Genomic DNA, 27,293 nt, shown 5'->3' with positions numbered 1-27,293 from the left:
GGGGAGACATGTTTCAAGTGATCTGTGTAAATCCTTCACATCTTTTTTTAGTTTAGGAATTTCAGATCATTCATAACTTCATTTCTAAATGCTTTACAATTTAATAATTTCCATATGCCACATACAACTTTCTGAAGCTCTTTTGTAGACATTACCTAATTCATTTTAAAATTGTCTTGGAAACATTGAGCTGAATTGTTCTACATGCACCATTTATAAATGAATTTTATTCCTCTGACCAGCTCATTATCTCATGTTTTTGTACTTTTCTGCCAGAAGAAATGTTACCTTATGCAGCACTGAGAATAGGAGCTTCTGGAATAAAGATGACAATGAAAGCTAGGGGAAGGGGAAACAGGTTATGAAATGCCTCAGCACAATCCCACTGCTGTCTCTGTTGAAAATAACACTGCTGTAAACTTTGCTCTTCTGTTTGGTGTTTAATTTGAGGACTGATTTTGTCTTTGCAGACTATAACAGAGAAGCACAAGCTAAATGTACCCGAGACAATGACTGAGGTCCTGGATGTGTCAGATGAAGAAGGTGAGCGATTTTTGGTAAATTCCTCTTCTATATCACCTATGTAACCTGTTTCATAGGCTCAAGAAGGTGCTTGAGTACTCTGACATCTTCCTTTTGCTGTGCTTGAAATGAAGTTCTTTTTTTAATGATGTAATCATTATGGTATTTGCATAAAGATGCCAAAATTTGACACAAAACAAAATCCTGAACTCCTACATCTTTTTCAGAAAAAGCTTATCTGAACCAAATTGGCAAATGGGAACATTTCCCAATGGGTTTTAAAATTTCAGTGTAGAGCTGTCACAAAGCTGGCTTTGACCCTCCCATAAAGAGGAATCCGAACAGTAATTTTTTTGGATCTGTGCCACCTGTATCAGATACAAATATCTAGGAATTTTGCCTAATTGGAAACATTTGTGTAAGAAGATGCATAAGGTGTGGAGGGTGAGGAGAACGTTCCCTTGAGGGAGCTTTTGGCACATGGGACTCAAGGAGACACATGGCATGATAAAAAGTAACAAGATGCTAGTAAGTTTGGTACTTGGGTTTTAGAGGCCTTTGCATGTACAGACAGAAGGCGTGTGTTGTACTGCTTAGCTGCATCCCAAGAAGATTTCTGTGAACTTCTGGGAGGAGTGATAAAGTATCACACTTTTATACGGCTCAGAATCACAGAAATGGCCTAAAACCATCCCTTTCTAAGAGTTTGCAGTGATGACTTAGAAATTTCAGTTACAACAGTAGTAATAAATACAAACGCATTTGGAAGGATTTTCTATGTTCCTTTTTACACTTGTCAGTGTTAATATTACAATATCCTATGTGCGCGATTTTATGGTGGCTGTTATTATTTCATGCAAATAATGTGTTGATGAGTAATTTCCAGAAAGCCCTGGGAATTTGGAAACTCGGGTTACAGGGTTGGTGTTGTTCTTTTACAAAGAACACAGATGCACTTGTGGTTCTAAATGGTGCACGAAGTTAATGGCATTCATTAATTACAAGTTCTTGTACTGCTTTTAGAAAGGGGGTTTATGCTGATAAATGAGTTATGCTCTTGAGAAAATATGATGCTTAGGCTCCAGATGCAACCTTTTGTTTTAAAATGCAAAAGCAAACAAGTGTGATTCACAGCCAATTACTTTCTGCTGCATCATGACCAGTGATATTATTTTGTTTTGTCTCTGATTAAGAAACATTCAACTGCTTGTGTAATTATTATGTTGAATTGCCTTTAAATTGCTTTTGCCTTACGTTCACCTTTTTGAGTTTTCTCCTAATCTTTTGATCTACCATTGAATCATCTTTAAATCCACAAAGCCTAGTATGTCTTCCTGCTTCTACAGGATTAATCCAGGGTGTTCCTTGTTCTCAAACGAATTTGTGTGTTGTACAGCCTTTAAACACTCTGATGATGAACCCTTCAGTGATGGGGAAGCATATAGTGGCACGGGTGCTGTTAGCAGGAGTTCATGGAGTAAGACCTACAGACTTTCTCTTTTTGTTTAACTCAGACTGGTTTATTTTTTGTGTTGAAACAACACAAATTTGCATCATCTGGGTGCCTAACACTACTCCCCTCTGTTACTTTTGAAGTGTGGCTGAGTGCGTGTTTCCTGCAAGGTGAGAGGAAGAAGGGAAGCCAGAAAATCTCAGATTTATTACCTCTATCTTGAGTATGTTGGCAGAACTTGAAGGGGCTGTCCTGCATGACTAATGCTCTCCAGTGCTTTGAATTAGCATTCACTGCAAGAACTCCTAACGTGGATGGTGCTTGTCACAGCAACTTAAAACAGCTTGGGACAGGAAGGCTGCAAAACTTTTTAAATGAAGAAGATGTACCTTTCAGTGGTGGTGTAGCTTTATAAGAGGCTAGCAGTAAGGTCTCGGTGATGCTGTGTTCTTTCAAGTGACACAGTATGTTCTGAAATAAATCGATGTGCTGCTGCAAACCTGCCAGCTGTATTTATATAATTACCAAGTTGAACACGAGAGTACTTGAGCAAAGAAGTATTTCAGGTTCCATTGTGGAGCACATTCATCACTGGTAATAAGTATTTTGCATTTTGCTTGGAAGATAGTTATATTGCATAATTGTCTGCTGTCTTGTTGTTAATGTAGTATTTGTATTCCTAAAATCCAGTCTTAGCAGTGTGAAATAAAAGACAAATATCCATCAAATATCTTGGTATGGAAGGTCCTGCTCTGTGTAGGCTATTTTAAAATGTCTTGAATGGACCAAGAGTCCCACTAATTCTTCTTCAATTTTCATGCAGCATTTTTTTGTTTATCCACTGAATTATTATTCAGAATTCTTTACCTTTTATGGTACCTGCAAAACCATATCTATCTTTTGAACAGAATCGCATTATATTTTTTATTTAAAATGGCATTTGATCCCCATTCATGGGTATTGCACTACAGACTCCCATAGGCAGAGCTGTTAAGTGGTGTAGTTTGTGCAACATGTACCTCTGCCAAGCAGAAATGCTCGGTGTGGATAAAGTTGCACTAAAAAGCCTGTACATTTTTATCATTTTATCTGCCTTGCCTGTACTGCTGCAAAGTTCAGTTGCTTTAAAGGTGCCACTGCAAAAGAACCATTTTGCACCTGAGGGATCCTTAGAGCAGTAAAGAGAAATTACTGCAAAGCATCTTGTGAAATGCATTTAAGTGATGTCTACAGAATTAATGAAGTTAGGCACAGGCAAGTATTTTTGTTAGGGTTGAGTCCAGCAGAAGAGCTGCACAAACCAACAGTCGTTGAAATTGTTTGTCTTTTGAGACTCCCACGGGAGATAGTGCAGTAAGTGTAGTACTGTAGAGAGATAAGACAACCAGTAAAACAGATTGTTCAAGAGCTCTCATTTGTTTCTTTTTGAGTCTCCTCATCACCAGTTAATTTTCAAAAGTTGTAGTTTCACTGTCTGTTTGAGACCAAGTTCTGGCTGCTGCAGAAGTTGTCAAGCTCTAACCATGCTTCCCCACATCCTCAATCCTGGCAGCACAAATGTTTCATCATGTGGTGACCCAGCCTGGAGAACTGATCTGTCTGAAAATGAATCTCTTTTTTTTTGTCCTGGTGAGTTATTTTCCAGACAGACAACTTTTGCAGGCAGAAGGGACTAGAAAGGCTGAAGTCGAGGGTGAAACACCACTGTCAGGAGCAGCATGGCCTGAGATGGCAGCCAGGAAAGTCTATTCACACCAAGCTGTAATTAGTGCTGACACTGCAATTGCAGAGAAGGGATAAACAAAGGTTGTCCTGTGCAGTGTTTGTGGACAAGGTGTTGTATCTGTGAACTGCTGCATTGTTTCAGGACTATTGGATTCCAGAAAGCAGTTCATAGCTGATCCTGTATCTGGCTGTATCACATTTCTGATTAGAAAGAAAAACCCCCACAGTGCTTAAATACAACAGTGAATTTCCTGACTGCCCCCACACATGGCCTTGGAGTGGCTAATGCTGCTGGATATGTATGAGAAATGAGCAGCTAGGTCTGGGCAGAATCCACTCCTGTTGTACATGCACTTAATTCCTCTGAAGAAGCACCTGAATTAGTGGGAAAACTTAATTTCTTTAATTAAAACTGGAAGTTGAAGTTGCAGCCAGGAATTGTTCTTGGTTAGACTTAAGTTGCTGTTGCTGCACATTGAAACACAGTAAATTTAGAATAGCACGGCTGAATTAATTCACCCTCTAAATGAAGCACTTTATAACCAGTAGTATAAAATGCAGCCCCAGGATGTTGATTTACGGAAGTAAAGCTTCCATGGCTTAGGGATGTAGGGATAGTTTGATCTTTTATTTTTTCTTACCTAGAACCAACATAACTTCCTAAATACCACAGTAGCCACCTGTGGTATTTTGTCACCATTTTGTGACAGATTAATATTCAAGAAAACAAAATCAAGGACCTAGAGGTCCTTGAGAGTCAAAGTACGCTTCTTTTTTTTGAGATTTGCTTCACCTTCTGCCATTCTGTGAGTGCTGCCCTAAGCTCCCAATAGCTGACATGATGATTGATTTTAAGTCATGTATCGGTATCTGAAACCACACATGAAATCTCGCTTTCCTGTCTGGGTAAAAATAAAGAAAGTTAAAGCATTAGCCAAACTGTAATCCAGGGAAGCTTCAAGCGTGGGCCACTAAATAGAGGATTGACTTAGGGAAGTGAAGGTGTCCAAACAAAGTGTCAGAGAAACTCTGCAGTTATGGAATATATATTCCATAAAAATTGTTATTGCTGTGGTCGTCTTTTCTCCATCTGCAACACTTCTGTGGTGAGCTTTAGACTTATCTGCATGCTGCAGAGAAAGCAATAACTTTGGCAAACTCATATAACTGTATCTGGCTTTAAAAATAGCTATTAAAAGCAATTTCTGGCAGTTTGACACAGCCCTCTTTTCTTTACTGTTTTATTGTAAAATTTTGTCTATACTTTATCTGTGTTTTGTGAGAAACAATTCCAGAGCAGTTCTCTTACAGCAGTTTTATTTTGCAATTTTGCAAATTCATAGATGGCCACTGCAAACCATGGAGCATCAATGTCAAGGGTTATATTTGTCACAAAGTGGTTAGTAAGTGGTGGAAATGTTCCTGGCAATAATTTGATGGGGAATGAGATGGCAGACGGATTGTTTCTGGCATGATGAAAAAGGGCAGTTCCTGTATCGCCACAGAGCAACCATCTGGTAAGATCTGCTGTGTCAGGAAGCCCTAGGTCAGCTGAACATGCAGTCGTTTAGACTTCACTACCTATTTTTTCTCTTCATCTGCTAGGAGGCACTGCGTGTTTGGGGTGTTCATCTCAGGAAGGGAAGCTGGAAGGGCACAGGGGGTTGGTGGGGAGCTCCCTCAGATCTCGCCTGCTATTGCGAGATATCCGTGCATGGTCTGGTTACTGTTTGCAGATGTCCCATCACATCAAACGCTGCGACTTAGCCCCGCTATTGACAACTCTCAGATGAGAGGCCAAAGCTGAAATCAGAGGAGACTTTGGATTTGGGTTGTTTTTTGGGTTTTTTTTTGAAGGTTGTGGGTGTGATGAAAGTGGTGAAGATTTTGCCTTTGTTTCTATTATAAATGGAATGTCTGGCATGATTATAATTGTCTAGTTTATTTGAAATATAACTTGAAATTCCTTTTACTGTTTGATTAACAGCATTGGCTTATTATCTTCCAAGTTTTCACTAAGCCCTGTGCTTTTTAATGTGACATTCCCAGGAAACAGGAGGCATCATCTGTCAGAAGACAGGAAACATGAAATGATTAAATGCATTTTATTGTTTTCTGTGAAACTGTGCCCAGTTTCTCCCTCTTAATGTGGGCAGACGGAATTTTCAAGAGTTTTTGTTGTTATACTGGAAAGATTCAAGACTCATTTTTACACATAATATTTGTGTATGCATAAAAACCATAACCCCCCCCCCCCCAAAGTTTACTTAGTTTTAGATTAAAAATAATAAATTATTTATTTCTTAGCTGAAACTTCAAGCTAGAAAAAACAGCTTGATTTGTTTTGTGAAAACAAGTATCAAGATGAGCTTCAGTTTGCCCACACTGCCTAGAAAATGAGAAGGGTTGAAGCTCTTGGTGGCCTGGGGTCATGTTGTGTGGCTCTGTGGGTCACACCAAGCCTCTGGCAGGCTCATACAGCACTAATTTACCAGCGGGAAAATGACTGAAATATCCAGGCAAAAACTGTGGAGAGGAAGCGTCTTGCAAGTGGGAATGAAAAGAAACATCTACACGTTGCTTGGCAATGGAATGTGTTTTGTTATTCTGCTGGGGAAAAGCAAACTGTGACTTCATATAGACAGAATTTCCTGGGGAAAAGAATTTTGGACCTAAAAAAAAAGGATTAAATTTCATTATTCAGAGTATATGCGTAAAGGTTACTGTGTCAGATAACCCACGATCGTTCATTATGGATTATGATCATTCCCATCGATGCAAGTGAGCTTATTTCCAGTTTCTGGATGTTGTCATGTCCTAGAAATACGAATTTTGTTGCTGATCACAGAAAGATGTTGGAATATGGGTGACAGAGCCTCATATGATGTGGAGTTTGGATAGTAGAGTTTAAATTAGCCCTTGCAACTATAAGGCCTAAGGCTACAGAAAATATGTTTTCATCTGAAAACATGTAGATTACAGTCAAATAATATTTAGCCATAAACTTTCAGGCTGGGATGCAGTGTAGCTGTGTCCAGAAAGCTGAAATGGATTAAGGAGCAGAAAGACCATGCTTTAGAGCATAGCAAAGAAACGTGCCCCTTGCCAGTGTGTGCAACAGCAAAAAATGTATGAAATCTAATTGATTAATTGCCTTGATTGAAATTTTATTTTCTAAAGTATCTTGCTTGATGTGCCAGTTTCATTAAATGCATTGCTTGTGGTTTGCAGTGTTTCCTGAGTGGAAAAGGCCTTCCTTCCTGTTCATTGTGCCATGCAGCTGTTAGATCCTGACGTGCCAATGGAATCAAACGCGTGTGCGCGCTTATCCCTTGTGTGATTGATTTACAGGTGATGACACAATGACAGGAGATGGAGGGGAGTACCTTAGGCCAGAAGACCTCCGGGAACTGGGAGATGACTCTTTGCCGAGCAGCCAGTTCTTAGATGGAATGAACTACCTGAGGTACAGCTTGGAAGGAGGACGCTCGGACAGGTATTTGCCTGGATACATAACTTTTGTCATGACAATTCTGCGCCTGTTTTGCTATAAGTGTGTGAAATCCCTTTGCAGGGTCTCTCTGCTTGGGGTGCGCTGGTCAGGATTTGTTTACTCAGTGTGTCAGAAGGGCAGTCACCACTTTGCAGGAGGAAGGTGTGGACGTCTTCATCTTCTGCTGTCACGAGTCAGGGGATGGGTGGACAGGGCTTTGAGCATCAGGTGAGCTGACTTTTTGGAGTGGTTTACTGGCTCAAGATATCAGGAGAAGAGCAATGGACTTGGTCACTCTGCACTGGATTGGCAGTGAGTATATTGTCAGCAAGCACATCCACTCTTTCTGATTGCTCATGACTGAATTAGCAGGAAAGAGAATAATTGTCCTTCTACTGACACAACTGTAATAATAGTAAAACAGAAACATTTCTGTGTTCAGTCCAGACAACGTACTGATTTGCTTATATCTTAACAAGTTGAACTTAAGCCTAGATGTCTTTGTGGAGTAATAATGCCTGTAGCTTTGATTTAATTTTTTTTAAATTTTTTTTTTTTGGAGAGTGTCATTATAGTCTACAAAAAATATGGAGTTCCCTTCCCAAAAGGAGAGCCTTCATTAGTGAGCATAAGTGTATAGGCTCAAGCTGGCAGATTAACCCCCACTGTTCTAGTTCAGAATAGCCACCCAGGCATACCTGGGTGTAATCGGCACCGTCTCCAGACTCACTGCCTTTAGAACTGGGGTACACTAAAGGGAATAAAAGACAAAAAGTTGAAATCTTGGCAACAGAATTTTGAAGCTGCCTCATTTTCCAGTCTTGGTCATTATTCTGGCAGTGTTTCTGAAGCTCAGTGGAATCAGTAGGATCCGTTCTGTTTACTTGAGTAGGCTGTGAATTGCTTCTGGAACAAAGGATGTCAGGAAACAGTTTGGTTTGCCTCACAGCATGTGTAAATCCCATCATTCAGGTCCTACAAGCCTGGAGTCTCTGTTGGTTTTTAGTTCCAGTGAGTCCACTGAGAACAAAGTGACTATGTGGCTTTTTAACTCTCAGAGGAAGTTTATGAACTACATCAGAATGCCTAAAATCAAAGGCTTTTATTCTTTCAATGGTAACAAAGTTGGGGAGTTTTTTAGATTTTAAGATGTTGTCTACAAATGATTGCGGGCAAGCATTAAGCTCCCATTTAGAATATTTTAGTGTTTAAATCTTGTCAGTGGATTTCAGTAGATTCTCGCTGACATGTCACTGATGTGGTTTATTTTGTGTTGTATGAAAATTATTTCAAATCCTGTATCAAACAAAATTATATTGAAATGAAGCAAAATTCTAAAGGGAGAAATCAAGAAAGAAGGACGTGTTTTCTAATTCCATGGTCTCATCTTCTGTCACCTAAAGGTTACTGATTTTAAGAATTTTCACAGAGACTGCTTCATTTGTTTTGCATTTCCTTTAAATGTGATTTCCACTGCATTATAATGACTTTGGTTTTTCAGGAAATTCAGTAAAGCAAAATAGTACTAGTAGTCTAGACTCATGTAATTTTATGCATTAAACAATTTGATTTAAAAACATGTATTTTTCATTTGTAACCATCTCCCCTATTTATTTTATTTCTCTCTCCCCTTCATTTTTTTCTTTTCCGTATGCTTTCATTAGCATCATGCCCAGGTAGGTACTGCATAGCATGAACACCTGTTGTCTCTATCTCCTCCTGTGGCACCTGTCTCTGTTAATCCACTTTGGAGGCCTGCTGTATGCAGAAAGCTGAGTTGGAGAACCAAAGGAATGGTGCTGCTGCTGGGAAACACTTTCCAGGTTGATTTATACAGTTTCCAGTGACACCAGGGTTTTTTCTCAGCTTCTGAAAGAACATATGTAAATGCACACATGTAAACAAGAGATTTGTTCAACTGGACTAGAGCTTGTTAGGTCTCTGTCTAGGCTGGGAAGTGAGTGTGCACTGCAAGTCCCTCAGTCAAGCAGATTAGAAACTTGGGGATGCTGCTCCTACTTTCTCGATACCACCAGGGCCCTACTCAGGGCTTAGAGGTGGGTGATATGGGCCTGTGCACACAGGCAAGACACACTGTTATGTTCAGGAACTTTGCAGCATTCATGGGTTCCACAGTTCTGTCTCTGGGGCTGAGTGCTATTGGCCCCACAGCTCTTCAGACTTCAGATTTATCAACCACATTTGAGAAGAATCTCCATTTGGATGTTGGTCTTGTGTCTGATTTAGGTAAGCTTTTTGTATTTAGTAGGATTCTTGAATACTTACGACAGTAATAAACAGTAAATTCCATGTTTAGTCTGTAAGTGGACTGTCATTTCAATCAGTACCTTTATTCCTAAGTCTGAGCAGCACAGACCTTTTAACTCCTGGCTTGCTCTTCATTGAGCTGGTCCAGCGCTCCACTGTTAAATTGAGCGTAGCAGGAAATTTAAATTTGTAACTACCTGCAGACCTCAGTCATGTGTGCCTACCCTGTCTGCAGATAAAGCCCATCCCCTGATGTATTTATGAGAGCTTATGTATGGATATTACACAGTGAATAGCACTGGGCTACTCGTAGGGGTGGTAGTAGCAGTGAGGATGGACAGAATCACCCTGGGGATAACCAGCCAAATGCAGTTCAGACTTCCCTTCATTTGGTATCTATCCAGGACGTGGTGTTAGCTCAGTAGCAGAACCTACAGCTTGGATGGTGACTCTCTCATGAGCATTGCATGGCTCAGCTGCGGGTGAGGTGTGCTGGAGGTGTCAAACATGGAAATGAACACAGGATAATGATGGCAAATGGGGTCTGCTACTGGGGCTCATTCTTCAACCAAAGAAAAAAAGTTCATTTTTGGTTTGCTTTTTTCTCAAGGCTTTCTGAAGGCTGATGGTCGTGTAATGCCTGCCTTCACTTCCAGTTTTGTACAATCCACCTGGAATGCTGCACAGGCTATTGGTATAAGCCAATGATCAATGGCATTGATTATTCTTCAATGTCATGTATTTCTAATAAAAATAAGATAAACATTTGTGTCTATAAATGGATTCAAAAAATACTGAGTGAATGTAGCTATTGTGAAAAAAGGCTGTGGTCTGAATCAGATGGTATTTGATAAGCACTTAAAGCATTTGAAACTCATGTCTGTAATGAATGCATGACTTTTATTGCTAACTGCTGAAAATGAATTATCCCTTAAAACTCTGTGTGCCTGGATAAACGGCCTATTGTTCTGATCCAGCATGTTAGTCATTATGAGCACTACTCACAGATGTGTAAGCCAGGAACACAGAACTGCTTCCTTCAGTGATGGGTATGATATTCCTCAAGGTCTGCATCAACATCACAGAGTACACACACAACAAGTGAAGGTGGATGATCTGTTTTTAAAAATCACTGTTGTCACACCTGAGCTAGTGAATATTGAAAGGACAAAACTCAAGCTATTTGGTAGCAGAAACCCCATTTACCTGAATATGTCCTTCTGTGGTGTCTTACTTGTTGGGTTTTTTTTGCTTTTTGCTGGTGGATACTGCAGTTACATTCTGAGCCAATGCTTGGAAAGCAGCTTATTTACTGCCTTGCACCTCTCATTGCTACAGCAACCAGTGCTCTGTAGAGCTGTGTGTGCTTACAGTGAGATCAGTGCTCACATTGGGGCTGTCTCCCTGCAGATGCTGTTGGCATTCAGAGGAAGATTCTGTTTTACACAGGAGCTTGCAGCTGGCCGCATTTCACCTTGCTGTGTGTACCTTCCAGGGGACAGTGTCAGGCTTACTTAGAGCTTGAGGGGAGAGGGTAGGTCCTAATGAAGCTTCAGAAAGAGCCTTTCCAGCTTTTCTTCAGGTGGTAGCATTCTGGTTTTCCATAGTGGTTTGCTTGTGTGATGCAGCAGAGAACTTCTCCAAAGAGCCTAACTTAATGGAAATGAATGCTCTTTATTAGAAGGAAACCATCATGCCACAAAGCCAAATCTGAAGTATTTGTGAGTATAAAATAAACTGCCATCTAGATTAATCTCTAGGTTCTGCATTTGGAAGCAAATTTGTGGCCCGTGGTCAGACAGGTGGCACTACACAGGCGTGTAAAGCTGTGTTTCCCCTGACTGTGCTCTGCTCCCCCTGGAAGCTGCATGGTGTTGCTAATAGCACGCTTTTCTCATTCTCCCACTCGATCTGTCATGACACCTTTGCAACATCCTGTGTGCTGCTGATGCATTGCTCTGGCATCCTACCAACCTCCCAGCCTGCGGTCCTTCAGTTCCGACAGGTCCCACACTCTGAGCCACGCCTCCTACCTGCGTGACAGCGCCATGATCGACGACACCGTGGTCATCCCCAGCCAGCAGGTGAGCAAACCTCTCAAACCCTCTTCTTGGTTGCATAGAAAAAAGGGAAAGGTTGCACTGCAAATTGTTCTGGTGAGACTGTGTCGTGTATGCTGCTTTGTTTGTTTGAGTACAAATCTCTCTATTTTCCAGGCATATTTAATGGCATATTGTGCTGTGCAGTATTGAACTCTATTCCAACAAAAACCGGATAAGCTGTGTGAATATAGCACAGGGACTGTGTTCTTAATGTTCTCCATTTGAAATGATGTTTGAATGTTGCTAACAGCCGTCATGCTAAATATTCAGGGAATGTAATGAACTTATAGCCATTGTCGTAAAAGATACTGTCTTGAAACATGCTTGTAGTTAAAAAAAAAAAAAAGATATTTAGGAAATGCCTTCTTAGTTAAATCACAGCATTCATTTCACTGAAACCACTAACATAGGATTTTTTTAAGCAAATACAAAATGGTACAACAAGTGTTTCTAATATCTTAGTGCTATTAGTACTCCTTTGTTTTTTTAAAAAATGTTTAAATGCTCTAGGCACTACTATGCAAAATACATCTTATTTCTTCGGTCATTAATTGATTTCATTGTAGTAAAAAGGCGTTTTTATTTTGCTTCCCAAGGTAACAACTCTGGCCAAAGAAGCGGAAAGGAATTCATATCGCTTAAGCTGGGGCCCTGAGAACTTGGACAATGTGGCTCTTTCCTCCAGCCCTATTCACTCAGGGTGAGTCTATCAATTAGCATTACACTAGAAAGTGAGAAACAGAGTACCTGCAGTGACAGCAGCTTCAACTAATGCTTAACTAGGAGCTGTATTTTAATTCATTGCCTCCTGGAGCTGTCAATAAATTGTTACCATCTCTTAAGCTCTGACAACCAAGCAAGCCTGAATACCAAGACTATTCACTGAAATCAGTGCAAGTCACTGAGCCCTCAGTCAAGTTCAAGGGGAATGAATGTGATTAACGACACACACACACCAAGCATGTGTGTGCATTTTGTGGAGAAGTAAGTACAGTGCCTTTTGGAGTTAATTAAGACCGAGGGCTTAATCACTTCAGATGGGGAGTACTTACCATGCTGGTGGAGTAGTGGAGGTGCGCACCGGCTCCATTGTTTGCTGTCTAAATTACACAAATAGACAAGCAACCTAAACATCACGTGCTTTGCACGTATTTGACCGCTCTCTTCAGGTGTTCTCACAACCGACTCTGTAAGTATTTGCATTTAGGCAAACTCACTCTCATGGCATAAGGCAGGTTAAAATGCAGGCCCAGCCAAGTTCATATGTACAAACCTTACCCTGGCAGGCCTTGAAGTCTGTGACTGCATTTGTTTTAAATGCTCTTACTTACTGCATTTTAAAGTAATTTTAGTCGTCACACGGAATTCTACACTTCTGTCCTGCCATCAGATTGGATGGGGAATGTGCAGATGAATTCAGAAGAAACTGGAGTGATGAAAAAGCGTTCAATCTCTGTGGGCTCTGTACACAGCATGACTGGACAGCACAAGGGGAAGGATTATTTTCTTTAATCTCAAATGAGTTTGCCACTATCTTACAGTCTGTGTTTTCAAAAAACAGCACTGGAGTCCTGTTTGGAATGACAGGCAGTCCTGATCTAGAGGAGGAACAATATTCCCAAATTGGCTCATGTGACATAGATGAGAAGTTTGTTTGTTAGCTGATTGTAGGATAGTTGATTGTGACCAGTGCTGTTTGGATTTGCTTCTCATGAGCTCCAAAACGAACAAAGGAAATGAAAATACTTAATATGTGAAGTATGTATGTGTTTATATATATGCTGGTATGAAAGCTTTAAAATTGCTTTGGTGCTTTATTCTAAACCCTCAATAGTTTACAGATTTTTTCCAAAGGATGTATTAGTTTTCCCTTTCACAAAGGTAGGTCTTTCCTGTGATTGCAGAGGATGAACTAAATACTTCCTAGAAGGGTGGCATTTATTTCTTGGATGTGCAGTCATTTTGTGGTTTTCTTTTAAAAAATGAGTGATATTCCCATCTTTTGGGATGACCAGGATGCTTGTGGTAGTGATAAAATACCTGATTTTAATAGGAGCAATACTCTCTGCGGCCTTCTATGAAATAGTGACTTCTAATGCAAGACAAATTACGTTCTTCTTTCTATATATGCACACTAACCTGACACTAAAGAGTATAATAAAGAAACCTTTAATTACAATGCCTCAGCCTTTGAAAAAGACTGTACAACACTTCATTTTTATCTTGTTTGGATTGGTCTGAGTCATTAAGTTACCCTAAACTGTTGGGATGCATCTGTTTTCTTAGAAAAGTACGTTGACTACTAGAGTTTTGCTTGTAAGACCTTATTTTAAAAGTGAAACAGTTGTAGAAGTTCATGATTGTTGCACTCACTCTGTTGGAACAGCAAATGTATTTGTGATTCATAGCCCTGTTGTCACCCACACTCCCCTCCACATGCAGACACACACTGGTAGTGGGTTCTTACGAAGCAGCAGCACTGCTGACATTTAAGGGGCATGCAGTGAAGTAGTATTTACTTGTCCTGAAAGAAAACTCTTACAATTTTCAAAAAAATCATAGATAGATGTTTTTAGTGGTCCTGTGCAAGGGTGTGGCCTTGGTTTTGCCCAAGACAGTGAAAATGTATTGAATTCAGATGGTGCTGTTGTCAAATAACACATCAGCAAGGTATTGGACAGTTATTTATTTGTTCCAAATGTAGTAAGTTTGTATTCTGTACAATCTGAGGAGAGAAATGACACTTCTCTCCCTGCACCACTCTAGTGGAGAGCCCCAAATTGCTGTAGGGTTCTTACTGATCTCCCATTGTAGGGAAGTGTTTCTGTGGATCACAGTGTAACACCCCCAGGCAAAAGGATAAATTCATAGAGAACTGTTCTCTCAGTGTGGACCTTCACAGGCACATATTTCAGCCTTTGTATAACTGACCAAAACTTCTTCCATGTCTGAAATTGCAGAAGGGAAAATGTTTTAAATATCCATCTAAAATTTAAGTATAACTGTTCCTTCAATATGCTGATAATTTCATCAGGAAGGAAGAAAAAGTAAGTTCTTTGGTCAGAGTCTTTGGCAACCATTTTGAAACTGCAACAATATTTCTCTCCTAAGAGGTAACACACTTGTGAGGCTCAAAATCTCAACATAAAGGTCTCCTGGTCATTTTACATAGCTGAAAGTTTCCAAATAGTTTCCTACTTTGGCTGAAGAAAAAAGAACGAATTCCTGCACATAAACTCCCTTTCAGCAGATCAGATTTGCTTCTCCTGATAAAACTTCTTGATCTGACATATTGAGCAAAGTTAAGGATCTCTGAGTATGCCAGAAAGTTTGGGTGCTAAATATCCAATAAGATAGAGTTTTATGACTCTGCTTGGTAGTATTAGGGGATATCATGTATAATTTCCTGCTGAAATGTGAGAAATAAACTACTGCCTACATAAATGCAAATGGGTTTCACAGCTTTAGTCTCACACCACACAATATCCTATTGTGGAAGAACATGTGTATTTTTATTAGGTTGGAAGGCAAAAAAAATCACTGAACTGAAAGATTTGCAGCATTTAGACATTGCTTGGCATGTCCCATAAGAGTATGCATGAATGGTGAAGATAAGGGTGACAGTAAGATTTTTAAAGTATTAATGGTGTGCAAAACTGTGTTGTTCTTGTACCTGTGTTCTGGTGATACAGTGAAATTAGTTGTATAGATTGTATGTCTAAGAAATTTCCTGATAGCTGTGTAGAGGCACTGTAGTTAAGAGAGCAAATCTGACATGTTGTCGGGATCACGGCGCTGTGAGGAAGGCGCTTTGGGTCCGTGCTTTGATATTAACCTGATTTTTGTTATTCTAGAGCAGATACGCAGCAGCTCTGCAGGCTTTCCAACTCTGACTCAGAGTAAAACTCCTGTTTGATGAAAGATCCTGATTTCTTTCATAAAATTTGCTGAAGAAGTCCCTATTTGACTAACGGATGGTCAAAGTGTATCACTATTTGTATCTTGAAATAAATTAAACAGTTGGGATATTATTAGTGATTTTAACTTGCTGGAAGTTGTTGTTTCCATCAATGAAAAGATGAGGGATTGGGCAGCTTGTACTGTGACAAATAATGTGAATTATCGTTCTTAGCTGCATGTCTGCAAAAAAGGAGGCTGGATCCTTGCTAACAAGGTAAACAAAATATATTTGAAGTGTTGTATTTTGAATCCGTAATATTTTTTTTCCCCAATGTGAGACTGATTTCCTGGAAATCGTTATGGAAACAGGACCTGGCAGCGACCAGCTGATAGTCATTTCTTAAATCTGAAAGTCTAAATGATTTCAAATTATGCTGTAGCTTTACGACCTTCGTTTGGAAAGTTACAATAAGGAAAAACAGTGAGTGTTTAATTAATAGCAAAGCATGTTAATGGAAGAAAATGGCAATGGAGATCGATATAATAAAAGGGGATATTGGAAAACTAATTGTCCATGTGACACTAGGTGATTAATAAGAGCCTAAACAGGTCAAAATGAGAGTTTGAAATTTGTCATTTTGTAGAACAAAAGGAGGACAAGAAACATGCTGAAATGGAAGGAAGTGGAAGACAATGTATTGATAGAGGGTTTTAAGAAAAGAAAAACATGATTTATTGTGCTATCAGGAAGGCTGGCTGGAATTACCTTAGGTTCCTTACCCTTTGATATCCCATGGTCCATATTTTAGATGTGGATATCTAAACCAAGCAGCATTTCACCGTGTCTGCTTCTGAAAGTTTTACTCAGAATCCAATTGTGCATTTTAGATGTCTGGCTTCCAGTGTGAGAATGTCCATAGAGAAACCTGATCCCTCCAGTTTTACTACTGTACTGGTAGTGACCACTTGGAACTGACATTTATCTAGGCTTATTTTCCATACTCACTTCTACCTTCCCACATGTGATGAGTATGCATATATATGTATATGTTCATGTGTTTGGTTTAGAAATCTGTTTCATTTTTCCAGTATTTCAGTATTTCATTTAACTCATTCTTTTTTTTCCCCTTTCTTTTCCTTTTTGATGTTAAACCATCTATTCTATTACAGATGCTCTTCTCCATGTCTTGATCTTGACAACAGCAGGTGAACTTCCGCATAATTTCTTTCTTTAATACATTGCACTTCTCACCCACCCTATTTATCCTCCCCTCTTACCTCACTTGAGGATGCTTTAGTGTTTTGATAGTGCACATTAGCCAAGAGAAAAAAAAAAAGTCTAACAAGTAGTAATAGTCATGTATGGCACTACTTTTCTCCTATAGTAAGTGTCCACTTTCTCCCATCTGCTCTGTCATCTATAACAAAACAATTCTGGAGACTTAATAAGCCTACTGCTAAAAGTCTTAACAAAGCTCTTTATACCATCCTAGATTGTTTTAACCATTGATGTATTCACCAGTACCTTTTCTTTGTTGGTGGCATGGTTTAATATTAATATTTAAAGATGTAATTCCCCCCCCCAGTAATTCAACACAAACCACTGTAATTGTTCTACTACTTAATTGGGCCTTTTATCTCACTTGTCTGTATAAAGAATATTGCAGAGCCACTCTCTAAGCCACATTTTCCAAAATGCGCCACCATGTATGAACTAGTAGAATAAGAGCCCAGACTTAGGATGTCTTATTTTTCATGCCACCCATATTTTTTGTGTGACAGTCGATCAGTGCTTGAACCACTGGCACATTGCATCCTGCACAGAACACCTGAAGCTGAACCTTCCCAAAGGAGTTTATCTTCCATTGGCAAACTGAGTGTTAACTGGCACAGTACCTCTTCAACTTCCTTTGGCCTAACCCTAGAAATGTGAAAATCACCTTAAATATTAAGGTCTGCAAAATTATAAAGTGGCTAATTAAACCCCTAAACTACATACCCATATTTTTAGGCCATGTCACTGAATTTCTCAGCAGCTGACTGATGCAGGGAGGAGAATGTTATCAGGAGTTAATATTGTAGTGGTTAGGATCATGTTTTTTGTCCTCCTGGAATGTGAATTTTGCCTTGTTTCTGGATGGCATAGTTGGAGCCTGCTGGAAAGTACTCCGGGGTAGTTGAATGACTTTGCTGTTGATTTCAGTGGGAGCTGGATCAGGGCCTTTTTTCTGAGTTTCAGCCTCTCTGGTTTCCTTCTCCCACTGAACACTTTCCAATGGCTGAAGCACCCTGGTTGTTTGTTTCTGCTTCTCACACTGCGACTAACACTGAATGCTGCTATCTCCTTGTTTCCCAGTTTCTTTTATAAATTGAGATACTGTGTGCTGAGAAGTTTTTGACTGTGTCTACACTGGGTGTGCTCTGGTTGGAGCTGTGTTCCCTGCTACCCGCCGAGCGCATGTGTGCCTGCCCAGCTGTTTGGGAAGAGCAACCATACCCAAGCCTGACGTATGGAAGTGGTGGTGGAGACTTTGCCTTTTTTGGTTCCATGTGTTCCAGGAACTGTTGCCTGTCCTAGAAAGCTCCCTTACCTGCTGGGTTTGCATGGCTCTCGCAGTGACTCTGCAGAATGAGTGCCCCCACGCTTGTGGTCACAGCCCCCTGAAACTGTGCCTCTGCAAAGCTCTTGACACAACAGGGACTTGTCACAAAGCACACAACAAGCGGCTTCCTTCACCCCCTTCAGCACTGACATGTCCAGTTTCCAGTGTCTTTGTTCATCCTCTGCTGTTACCTTTCACGTGAGGATACGTACAGAATAAACCCAAGTTAATTCTATATGAATAAAATTAGCAAAGGTAATAACTGAGGCTCAGATGTAAAGTACAAATACTTCATGAAAATACACCCCAACTTTTTGCCTCTTCTATCCAGTGCATATATTTTGTCTGTGTTTTGATCACGTAGAAACACCGAGAGCTGTTTGCTGTGCTCTCTGTAGAAGGCGTGGAAACAGCCTGAAGGATTGAGAGGCCTTTTGTGTGTGTACTCAACCACAAGGCCATTCCAGCCAGTATTATTTGATATACTTTTCATATGGCAAGCTTGTAGTTCTTAATTGCTCTGAAATTGAAGAGAATGAAATGGCCTCTCTAATTTATGAGTAAGGTTGCTAAATTGAGAGAATTGATGATGCTTGAGCTGACTGCTGTGTGTTTAACAGAAGCACATATAGACTCCCCTGCAGTCTGTAACTGATTCCTATAAAATAATTGGGTTTGTACTTGATTTTTTCTTTAGAAAAATAATCCTGATTTCCCCTTCATTTTCTTTAAAAGAGAGAAGGCAATGATTTCCCCAAACCTGATTTGTTTCACCAATTTGTCTGTTATGTTGTACTACCACCTTGCCAAAGCTCAGGAAATCTCAGTATTGATCCAATTTGCAAGACTGCCAGGGTCACAAGTTTGTGTCGTGCTTCATTTCTAACAGAATCTTTAAATCTGGAAATGAAACTTACTCAAAGGCTGTCTTAGTACTGAGAAAGATGCAGCTTTAACCTGCAATCTGCTTTGACTTTGAATCATCACTTAATTTAAATTTAAGTTCCTTTAGTCCCTTTTATTATTGGGGTTTTTCTTTCTTTTTTTTGTCCTCTTGAACTCTTCTTTACTATTTGTGTTTCTCTTCAATGATCCCTCTCCCCTTGATTCTCTGTACATAGATGGCTGATAGTGCTGTGGTAGTGCTCCATGCAGCTGGAAGGTGGAGTAAGCTCCGAGTTTGCTGCTTAGCTTCAGGGAGTATATGGGATGTTAGGGTTATTCCTATGATAGTGTTATGTGCTGTTTTCTTTTTTACCATGGGAAGTTAGCATGATAAGGTATCACTTCCCAGAGTGATGGCTTCATCTGCCATTTATTCCTGCTGGTGTTGTTTGTTGAGTGCAATCTCTTCCTATCTCAGTCTTGTCACTTAACAACACTTGGTAACAGAGGTGGAAGAGGAAAAATAATGTATGTATGTGTGGGCAACAAAATAATTAGTTTGAATTTCACATTTACTTTATATTAGTCATACAAGTTTTTCACTTTCCTAAACGCACATTTCAGAAAGCATCTTTTATGTCATGCATTAGTTTTGTATGAATTATTTGTATATTGGTAGACACGCCTTCAAAAGGGAAAAGCTTTTCTGGTCCTGGAACAGCAATGGCACCATTCAGATGCCCTATTATGTAGCAAATAGGCAGAAAAAGAGGCTGCTGTGATTCAGAAAATGCTTTCTTATGAATTAAGTGCTTCACTCTCTTGGACAGCCAAAATTACGTGAAATGTGCTGATTTTTTTTAAAAAAAAGGATGCAAAATTGGATTAAATAAGTGGATGAAAAAATGAATGTAGCAGAAAGGTGGGAAATGAACAGGGTGGTACGGTGGAAAAGGATGCATTTTTACACACTGTGTCTGCAAACCCTGTGTCAGTGTTCTGTCCTTCCAGGATTATGCCACAGGTCTAGAGTTGAGAAATTTTCCCCTTCAGTTTCTTCTCTTTGCACTATATTCATGCTAGGTCTCAAAAATCTCTTTTCCAGCAATTCCATAGTATTCCATACCTGGGTTTGGGAACTGGCTCCTCTATAGTTGATGAGATAATTGTCACTAATCTTTCTGTGCTGTCTGAATAACTACCTTAGATCTTCTTTATGATAGAAACAGCTGTGTTTTTACAGCGAATAATAATAATATTATCCTGCTGGTTTTATCCTAGCACTGTTATCTTTGTGTCCACTTCCCAATGAGACTTACCTTTGCCTGTTTTTCCACTCCTTAGAGCCATTGTTGGTTCCAGTGAGAGGTGACTGAAGTGAGATAGACTTTGTGATAGATTTACTGACCCAGCAGACACATTGAATAAACTCAAAGTGAAAGAAGGAGTCACAACCATACTAAAAAAAGAACCCAGAAGGGTCAGAAGGGAAATTGCTCGGTTTGGATCCTCACCTTTGGCGTGTCTGTGTTCTTCTATCTGTGAAGAGCGGGTTTGGCATTGGCTGACACACATAGGGAGATAACCCAAGGAGAACATGGGACAGCAGGTGACCCACTAGTAATTTTTTAGCGATGGACAGCAAAAGAAGGTGATCCTCTTGTTAAAGCATACAGTCCTGAGTATCATGTCAATAATGAAAACAACTGAACCCTAAATATTGTGTTCATGACAGCTTGCACAATGAAAAATGTGAATGCTGCTTTAATTCAGTCAGAGCTCTCATTAGCTTCTGGTAGTTGTGGGGGCGTGTTTGTGTTGCTCTTAGCAGTAGCTTTAAAATGAGAAACTCTTCCTCCAGCAGTGTCGCTGGCTGCCGCAAACACACCCATTGTACTGGAGACTTGGACACGTTCTCTGAAACATCACACAGAACCACTTTGATAACACTACTTCATGCACTTCAGGGGCAATTGCAGTGCAAGCCAAAAGCATTAGTACAACAATTGAGCATTTAGTGTCTCTTAAGCTCTTCTTTCATCTGTGCTCTAACATGTACAAAGAATGTATTTTGTGAAGGAAGCTCCCATTTTTCTCAACAAATCCCCAGACAATCAAAGCTGTAAAATGTTTTCATTTTCTTTTTTTCCCCCTTGTTAAAATCACAGAATCACCAACCTCTAAGGAATGAGCTAATGGTTGTACTACCCAGAGTTTTACCCTAAGCAAAGCCTAGAGGTATCTGAATGGCAGTAGACTAGGAGCCTGCATGTGTGAGACAGACTGGCATCCGTGGTGCATGGTGTGCTTCCGACTGGCGCTTGTGGCTCCTTCCCATCGTCCATCTCTGACCTGCACGGTGTGTCGAGTGTTGTGTTTTTACAGCATGTGGAATTCTTGTAGCTGTGTGGACAATGAATGGATGCAATGTTTGTTGCACAGAACGGTCAAGGGGGCAGTGGAAAAATCCCTGTATTTATTACTCCTGTTATAAGGGCTGTTCTCTATTGCAGGTCCCTTCAGTAGCATTTCTGCGACTCCCCATTGTGCTGGTTCTATTTTAGTGGCTAGAAGTAGGCCTGACACCGTTCTGTCTCATCTACTCTTATTTTCACTTCCAGCAACCTGACATTCCCATCCCACATCAGGCATGATCCTGTGATAAACCAGAAAAAAAAAAATTTGAAATAGTTCTACACCTTTCTCAAGAATGTCCCCAATCTTTCAAAATCTACCTGTTGGTTATATGTGGAACTACAAAAAATTCAGCACAAGAGAAATTCCAAACAAAATGAAATGTTTTTCTCCCTTTTAAAGAAAAAGTAATCAATGATTTACCTTGTGCTAGAAGCAGGTTCTCTGTAGATGGCTTTCTGCATCTCTTAAGTTTTCCAGTGGGACATTGTATTGCTGTGCAAGGTAACACAGAAAACCCCTAATCCATAAGTAAAACCTTTATATAGTGACTTTAGCTCTTCTCATTTGACCAAACCCCCAAATTAGTCTTCAAACCATAATGACATGCTGGGGTTTTTTATATAAATAGGTGGTAACCCCACTGATGGAGTGTGAATTGTACTCATGCATTCCAGAATGAAATTTGATTTTTTTTAATATCCAAACCAATTTTTCTAAGAAATTACATTTTATCAAATAACTAGAAAATTATATTGAGAATCTAAAAATACTCAAAAAATCCCTGAGCCATCCAATCAGAATTGGCTTTATAGTTTTGAATCATAAGTAATTTTCTTCAATAAGATGTATTTGCTTGTGAAATATTTAAAGAGTTCCAACTTAAAATACAGCTGCTTGCAGGTCCAGAGTAGCGATAATTGCACTTTGGAATAGGTACATGTGTTCACATTGATTAATGTCTGCTGGTATTCTACCAGCAGCAGCACTGTGTAATAAGACTTTCTGTGAAGAACTCTTAGGTAGCAGTTGCCAGTTTAATTATTAATGAACTTAGCATGATTTGGTGCTTCACATGCGAGAAAGGCTTTTTCTCATTGTACCTCTTGAGCAAGAGCTCTATTTACATACGTTGTTTGGCACGTATGTGGAACATAACCAAGGGAATTGGTGATGTGCTCTGGATCTCACTGTCTGCCCTGATTTTGCAGCTTCCTGGTGAGTTTCATGGTGGACGCTCGTGGCGGCGCCATGCGGGGCTGCCGGCACAACGGGCTGCGCATCATCATCCCCCCGCGCAAGTGCACGGCGCCGACGCGCGTGACGTGCCGGCTGGTGAAGCGCCACAGGCTGGCCACCATGCCGCCCATGGTGGAGGGAGAAGGGCTGGCCAGCCGCCTCATCGAAGTGGGACCCTCTGGGGCTCAGTTCCTTGGGTAAGGGGGGCCGCGTGGCCCGAAGGGAAACCTTCAGCCTTTTTTTGTGTTTGCGTTGCACTGAAATGGTTCCTTTGGCAAACTTGAACTGAGAAAGGTCTCTGTAGCTTGTGGTAACAAACAGAGCAGTCGGGTGAAATGCTTTTACATCTTCTTGTTCAAAATGGGTATTTGAACCACCAACACTATGGTTCATGTGCTTCCTTGGATATAATTATTGCTCAGCATTGTGATACTACAGTGGGAAAAGACTTTTACATCCAGAAAAGGCAGTTCATACTATATTAAAAAAATTAATAGCACTAGGCTGATCTAAACCCCAAATGTGAAGCCTGCTGCATGCACAACGCAAGGTACAGGAGCTTATTTTAGAGTCTTGTGTTGTGGTATCGGTAATTTGGACTATCAGGGAAGCACAGTGCCATTGATTTTTCTGGGGTTGAAATTGCTAAATTAAGCGGTAGGACAACTCCGGAATTTTTTGGCCATTTCTTTCTTCCTATAATGTAAACCCCATAGAAAGATCAGATTTGTGTCTGCTGCTGAGCTCATTTTAGCAATTTTCAGCTGAAAGCAGCAGTTTTCTGCACTTTTGAAAATTTGTTTTATCAACTATTCTTCCTATCTCTTGTGACATCCGAAAGTGGATGATTGAAGGAACCCCTTCTAATGCAGTAAATAACTTCATTCAGAAACTGTAAAAAAAGTGACTGTAATCAGCAACAGTTTAAATCATTTTGGAAGCAACTCAGTTGCTTTAAAATCCTGTTTTAACAGGCAGTCATCAGAGCCACCATCTTTGTTAGTGCTGCCACTTACTCTTTTCACATCTTGGTCATTTCTAAAAAGAAGGAGAAAGAAATCTAAAGAGCAGAAGAAATACTGTGCTGTCACATTCAGTCTTTGTCACACAAATGGATTTTAAGTATGTCTCCCATTCTTTTTTAATGGTTTTCCTATCTGATGAGAGTGTCTCCCCTGCGAGACAAGCATACAGTGTATTTTACTCATTCTCAGATCTTTGTGCCCTTCCTGCAAGCGTTTTCCAAGGTGTTCTGCTGGCAGTGAGATCAGAAAATGACTGTACTGTTTGCGGAAGTGCATTCTCATGTCCAGATCCTGCTCCCATTGAGTACACGGCCAAAACCTCCATAAGAAAGAAAAGATCCTAAATGAAAAAAACTCATTTTCTGATTTGGGTCACCAAATTGTCTTGGCTAGGACGGAACCTTATTCAGTGTACAGCCTAATTCCACTCTGTGGACCAGACAGTGGCACTGGCGTTCTGGCACAAAAAATACATAAAGTTTATTTATGTTCTTTCTTTCACTGCTGCTTTGGATGTACTCAGTAAACTTCATCTGCCTACGGCTCCTCCCCCACTTAATGAGGGAGAAAGCTTGGTCAGCCGAATCCTTCAGCTGGGGCCTCCTGGGACCAAATTCCTTGGGTAGGAGAGACTTGAAACAAATTGATGGATGCTGACCTCCCCATTCTTCTCCTCCTTCTGCAATATGATTTTTTTATGTCATTATGCCCATGATATTGTCCCTTTCTATCATTTGAAATTTTGTACACTTAACTCTTAGTGGACCATTTTCCAACCTTTGTGGTTTGTGGTTTTGTTTTGGTGGTATGTTTGTATCTTTTTCTTCAAGTACTGTGGCCTTCATTTTTGTTTTGGCATGAAATCTTCCTAGTTCTGTGCTTGATGTCTGTAGCAAAGCAACCTGGATTGGGACACGAAAAAAAGAATCTACTGTAAATTTTAAACTGTTTTTTTGTATCAAGGACCGATCAATCAATAGGTTGTATGTTGGATTCCACCAGTGTGATAGAACACGTGGCATTTACTACGTACCATGGTAACCTGTGTGAGTCCTCTAATTAGAGAAGTGTATCTACAAATATCTTTATATCTTCTCTCTTATTTCTAAGAGTATGTATGTATATGTATATCTCAATACAGATATATTATATGTACACATATGTGTTGTATATGTGTGCATATATATATGGGCACATATGCTGATGCAGATGTTGACTTGCAAGGCAACAAGGCAAATTCTTATCTCTTATACTGCAGTAGAAACCCAGACAATCTCCTCAGACTTCATGTATCTCTCCCAGGGTGTAAATCAGGAATAAATTCATTGGCATATATAGAATTACAAAGAAGTGAAATTGGCACAGGACACAATTGCCTTCAGATTGCAATGAAATTATTCCGATTCGCACTAGTATAAGTGAGATCAGAATTTGTCCCACTATTCCTATACATTACAGTAGATTCTCTTTGAAATGAAGTTGCACAGGTTAACCCAGACAGTAGTGACAACTAAAATGAGCATGAGTTTTTGATGGATTTGCAAAAGCAATCACCAAATTTCCAGATAAGCACTATTATCTTACCAAATCTCATTCACACTGTGGAAAGAGGTGAATGCACTTTTTCATCTGTCCTTCAGCACTTACTGGGTCCCTGTAAAAATCTAGTCTGTGTTAGTGGCCTACTAGTTTAGGATTATGCCAAAGTATTCCAGCCAAATAGGTAGAATTCCAGGTGACTTTGTGGCAGACTGAATAGAGTTGCTGTTAATCCTGTTTCTTCCTCTCTCCTGTGTGCATTTAATGCGCTGTGTTGCTGTGCCAGGCCTGTGATTGTGGAGATTCCCCATTTTGCTGCCCTGCGTGGCAAGGAGAGAGAGCTGGTGATCCTGCGCAGCGAGAATGGGGACAGCTGGAAGGAGCATTTCTGTGAATACACTGAGGATGAACTGAACGAAATCCTGAATGGGATGGATGAAGGTATCCAGTGGCACTTGGTTTCTTAGCCTGCTCCTGTGTTACTTCTGTACCTGGGGGTAGCAGCTTTTACCATGGTGCTCAGTTCCCTTGCATGGGCTGCATGTCTCCGTTCGTGAAGCTGAGAATAGACACCAGACTTGTGTTTTCTCCCGTTCCTCCTTGTAGTGTTAAACGAAAAGCTTCCATAGCAAACATCCTTCCAAAACAAGGCAATTACCATACTGATCCTTTTGGAGCAGCTCCGTGTGTGGGAGGAAATGTCAGTCATGGCTACTCTTTGTTTCTGAGAGAACAGAACAGGCTCGTGCTGTCTGGGAGCTGTGGAAGTTGTTACTAATTTGGGTTTTTTCCAAAAAACCTCACAAATGCCAAAGCAAACAAGCCAACTCACAGCATTAAGGCTGAACTCATATTTTGGTACTGTTTCGAAGTTTAGTTTCGTTGATGCTAGTTCAGGACATTGTAAATATGGGAGGTAGAAGGGGCTGAAACCAATCCCTTTGCTTGTTTGGCTGGTGATTTTGGAGGTGTTGTCAATGTGTTCTGTTTGCTGCCTGAAGCTCCCTTCAGTTCGTGGCTCTGTCTGTCATCTGTCCTTTCTTGATTGCTCTAGTTTAGCTGAACACGGGGTGTGTTTCTTTTTCCCATTACTTCTAGACAAAATACTTTGTGTAAGTTGCACCAAACTTACAAACTTAAGTTTGAGTGCATTTTGAAGGTTTCTCCGAAACTCTCTGGTCTTCTGACCATTCCCTCTTTTGCACTCAGTACTTGATACTCCAGAGGAGCTTGAGAAGAAGCGGATCTGCCGCATCATCACCCGGGATTTCCCTCAGTACTTTGCAGTGGTGTCCCGGATCAAACAGGACAGCAACCTTATCGGGCCCGAGGGAGGGGTGCTGAGCAGCACTGTGGTCCCACAGGTGCAGGCAGTCTTCCCAGAAGGGGCTCTCACCAAGCGAATTCGTGTTGGCCTCCAGGTACAGTGAAGCATTCACAAAGTTTAACTTGGTTTTATTTTTGGTGAAAAATCACCTTTTTTGAATGGAGACCCAGCATATTCAGCTTATCGTGTTCTATGTTGTCTACAATGCTTTTAGTAAAAATAATAAAAGGAAAAAAAAAAATTCATGCGAAAGTCAAAGCAAGAGGTAAAGCTTTGGATTTTCTGGTTAGTTCAGAGCCTTGTCTATTAACTGTCTATATGATTTTGGGAAGCAATTTTGGTGATGATGCTGATATTAGTGTAGGTCATAGAATTTCCTAAATACTTCTTATGAAAGACATCATACAAGTACAAAGTGCTGCAATAATTAAACGTGCTGCTATTATTAAATGTACAGATTTTCAGTGTGAAGCAACCAGCGTAACAATTCACTCCTCAGAGACAGAGAAGTCTTTCCCCTGTCTCCATCCTGTCCTCCTGCTGCATGCATCCGTAATTTACCTTGTCCAGGAGACTGTGCTTGTTGAAATGTCCTGGGAGTAGCTGAATAGCACAGTAAAACAGCCAGAGTTTGTTCTCAGGGGAAAAAGTGACCAGGTTATCATTTGCTACTGGTTAAGTGAATTTAAATTAATGCTGTAAAAACCTGATAAGCAGCAAGAAAGGGGATAGGAAGAGGAGGCAGGCATGGGAAAGGTAAAAAAGTGAGGTCTCCCCTTCTCACTGGCAGTCAGTTC

The 27,293-nt window shown here is 40.3% G+C and overlaps 1 protein-coding gene across 50 annotated transcripts in view; it reads left to right on the top strand.

Annotated features, from left to right (window-relative positions):
* Positions 1-27,293, top strand: part of LOC125326132 (ankyrin-2-like) — a 277,846-nt gene that overhangs the window by 218,194 nt on the left and 32,359 nt on the right. For 14 of the 50 annotated variants that reach the window (XM_048304010.1, XM_048304015.1, XM_048304014.1 and 11 more), the window contains 11 exons: positions 471-543; positions 7,052-7,196; positions 8,858-8,869; positions 11,443-11,545; positions 12,160-12,263; positions 15,696-15,737; positions 16,634-16,669; positions 22,578-22,802; positions 24,154-24,252; positions 25,456-25,610; positions 26,379-26,590. In XM_048304010.1, coding sequence (XP_048159967.1) covers positions 471-543; positions 7,052-7,196; positions 8,858-8,869; positions 11,443-11,545; positions 12,160-12,263; positions 15,696-15,737; positions 16,634-16,669; positions 22,578-22,802; positions 24,154-24,252; positions 25,456-25,610; positions 26,379-26,590 — 1,206 coding nt within the window. The remainder of the gene's footprint in view (positions 1-470; positions 544-7,051; positions 7,197-8,857; positions 8,870-11,442; positions 11,546-12,159; positions 12,264-15,695; positions 15,738-16,633; positions 16,670-22,577; positions 22,803-24,153; positions 24,253-25,455; positions 25,611-26,378; positions 26,591-27,293) is intronic. The other 36 variants (XM_048304034.1, XM_048304044.1, XM_048304032.1 and 33 more) reach the window with 15 other exon arrangements.

The sequence above is a fragment of the Corvus hawaiiensis genome, chromosome 5 (genome assembly GCF_020740725.1).
Source record: "Corvus hawaiiensis isolate bCorHaw1 chromosome 5, bCorHaw1.pri.cur, whole genome shotgun sequence".
Taxonomy (NCBI): Eukaryota; Metazoa; Chordata; class Aves; order Passeriformes; family Corvidae; genus Corvus; species Corvus hawaiiensis.
The sequence above is the reverse complement of the archived record's forward strand: the minus strand, read 5'-3'. Positions and strand labels throughout refer to the sequence as shown.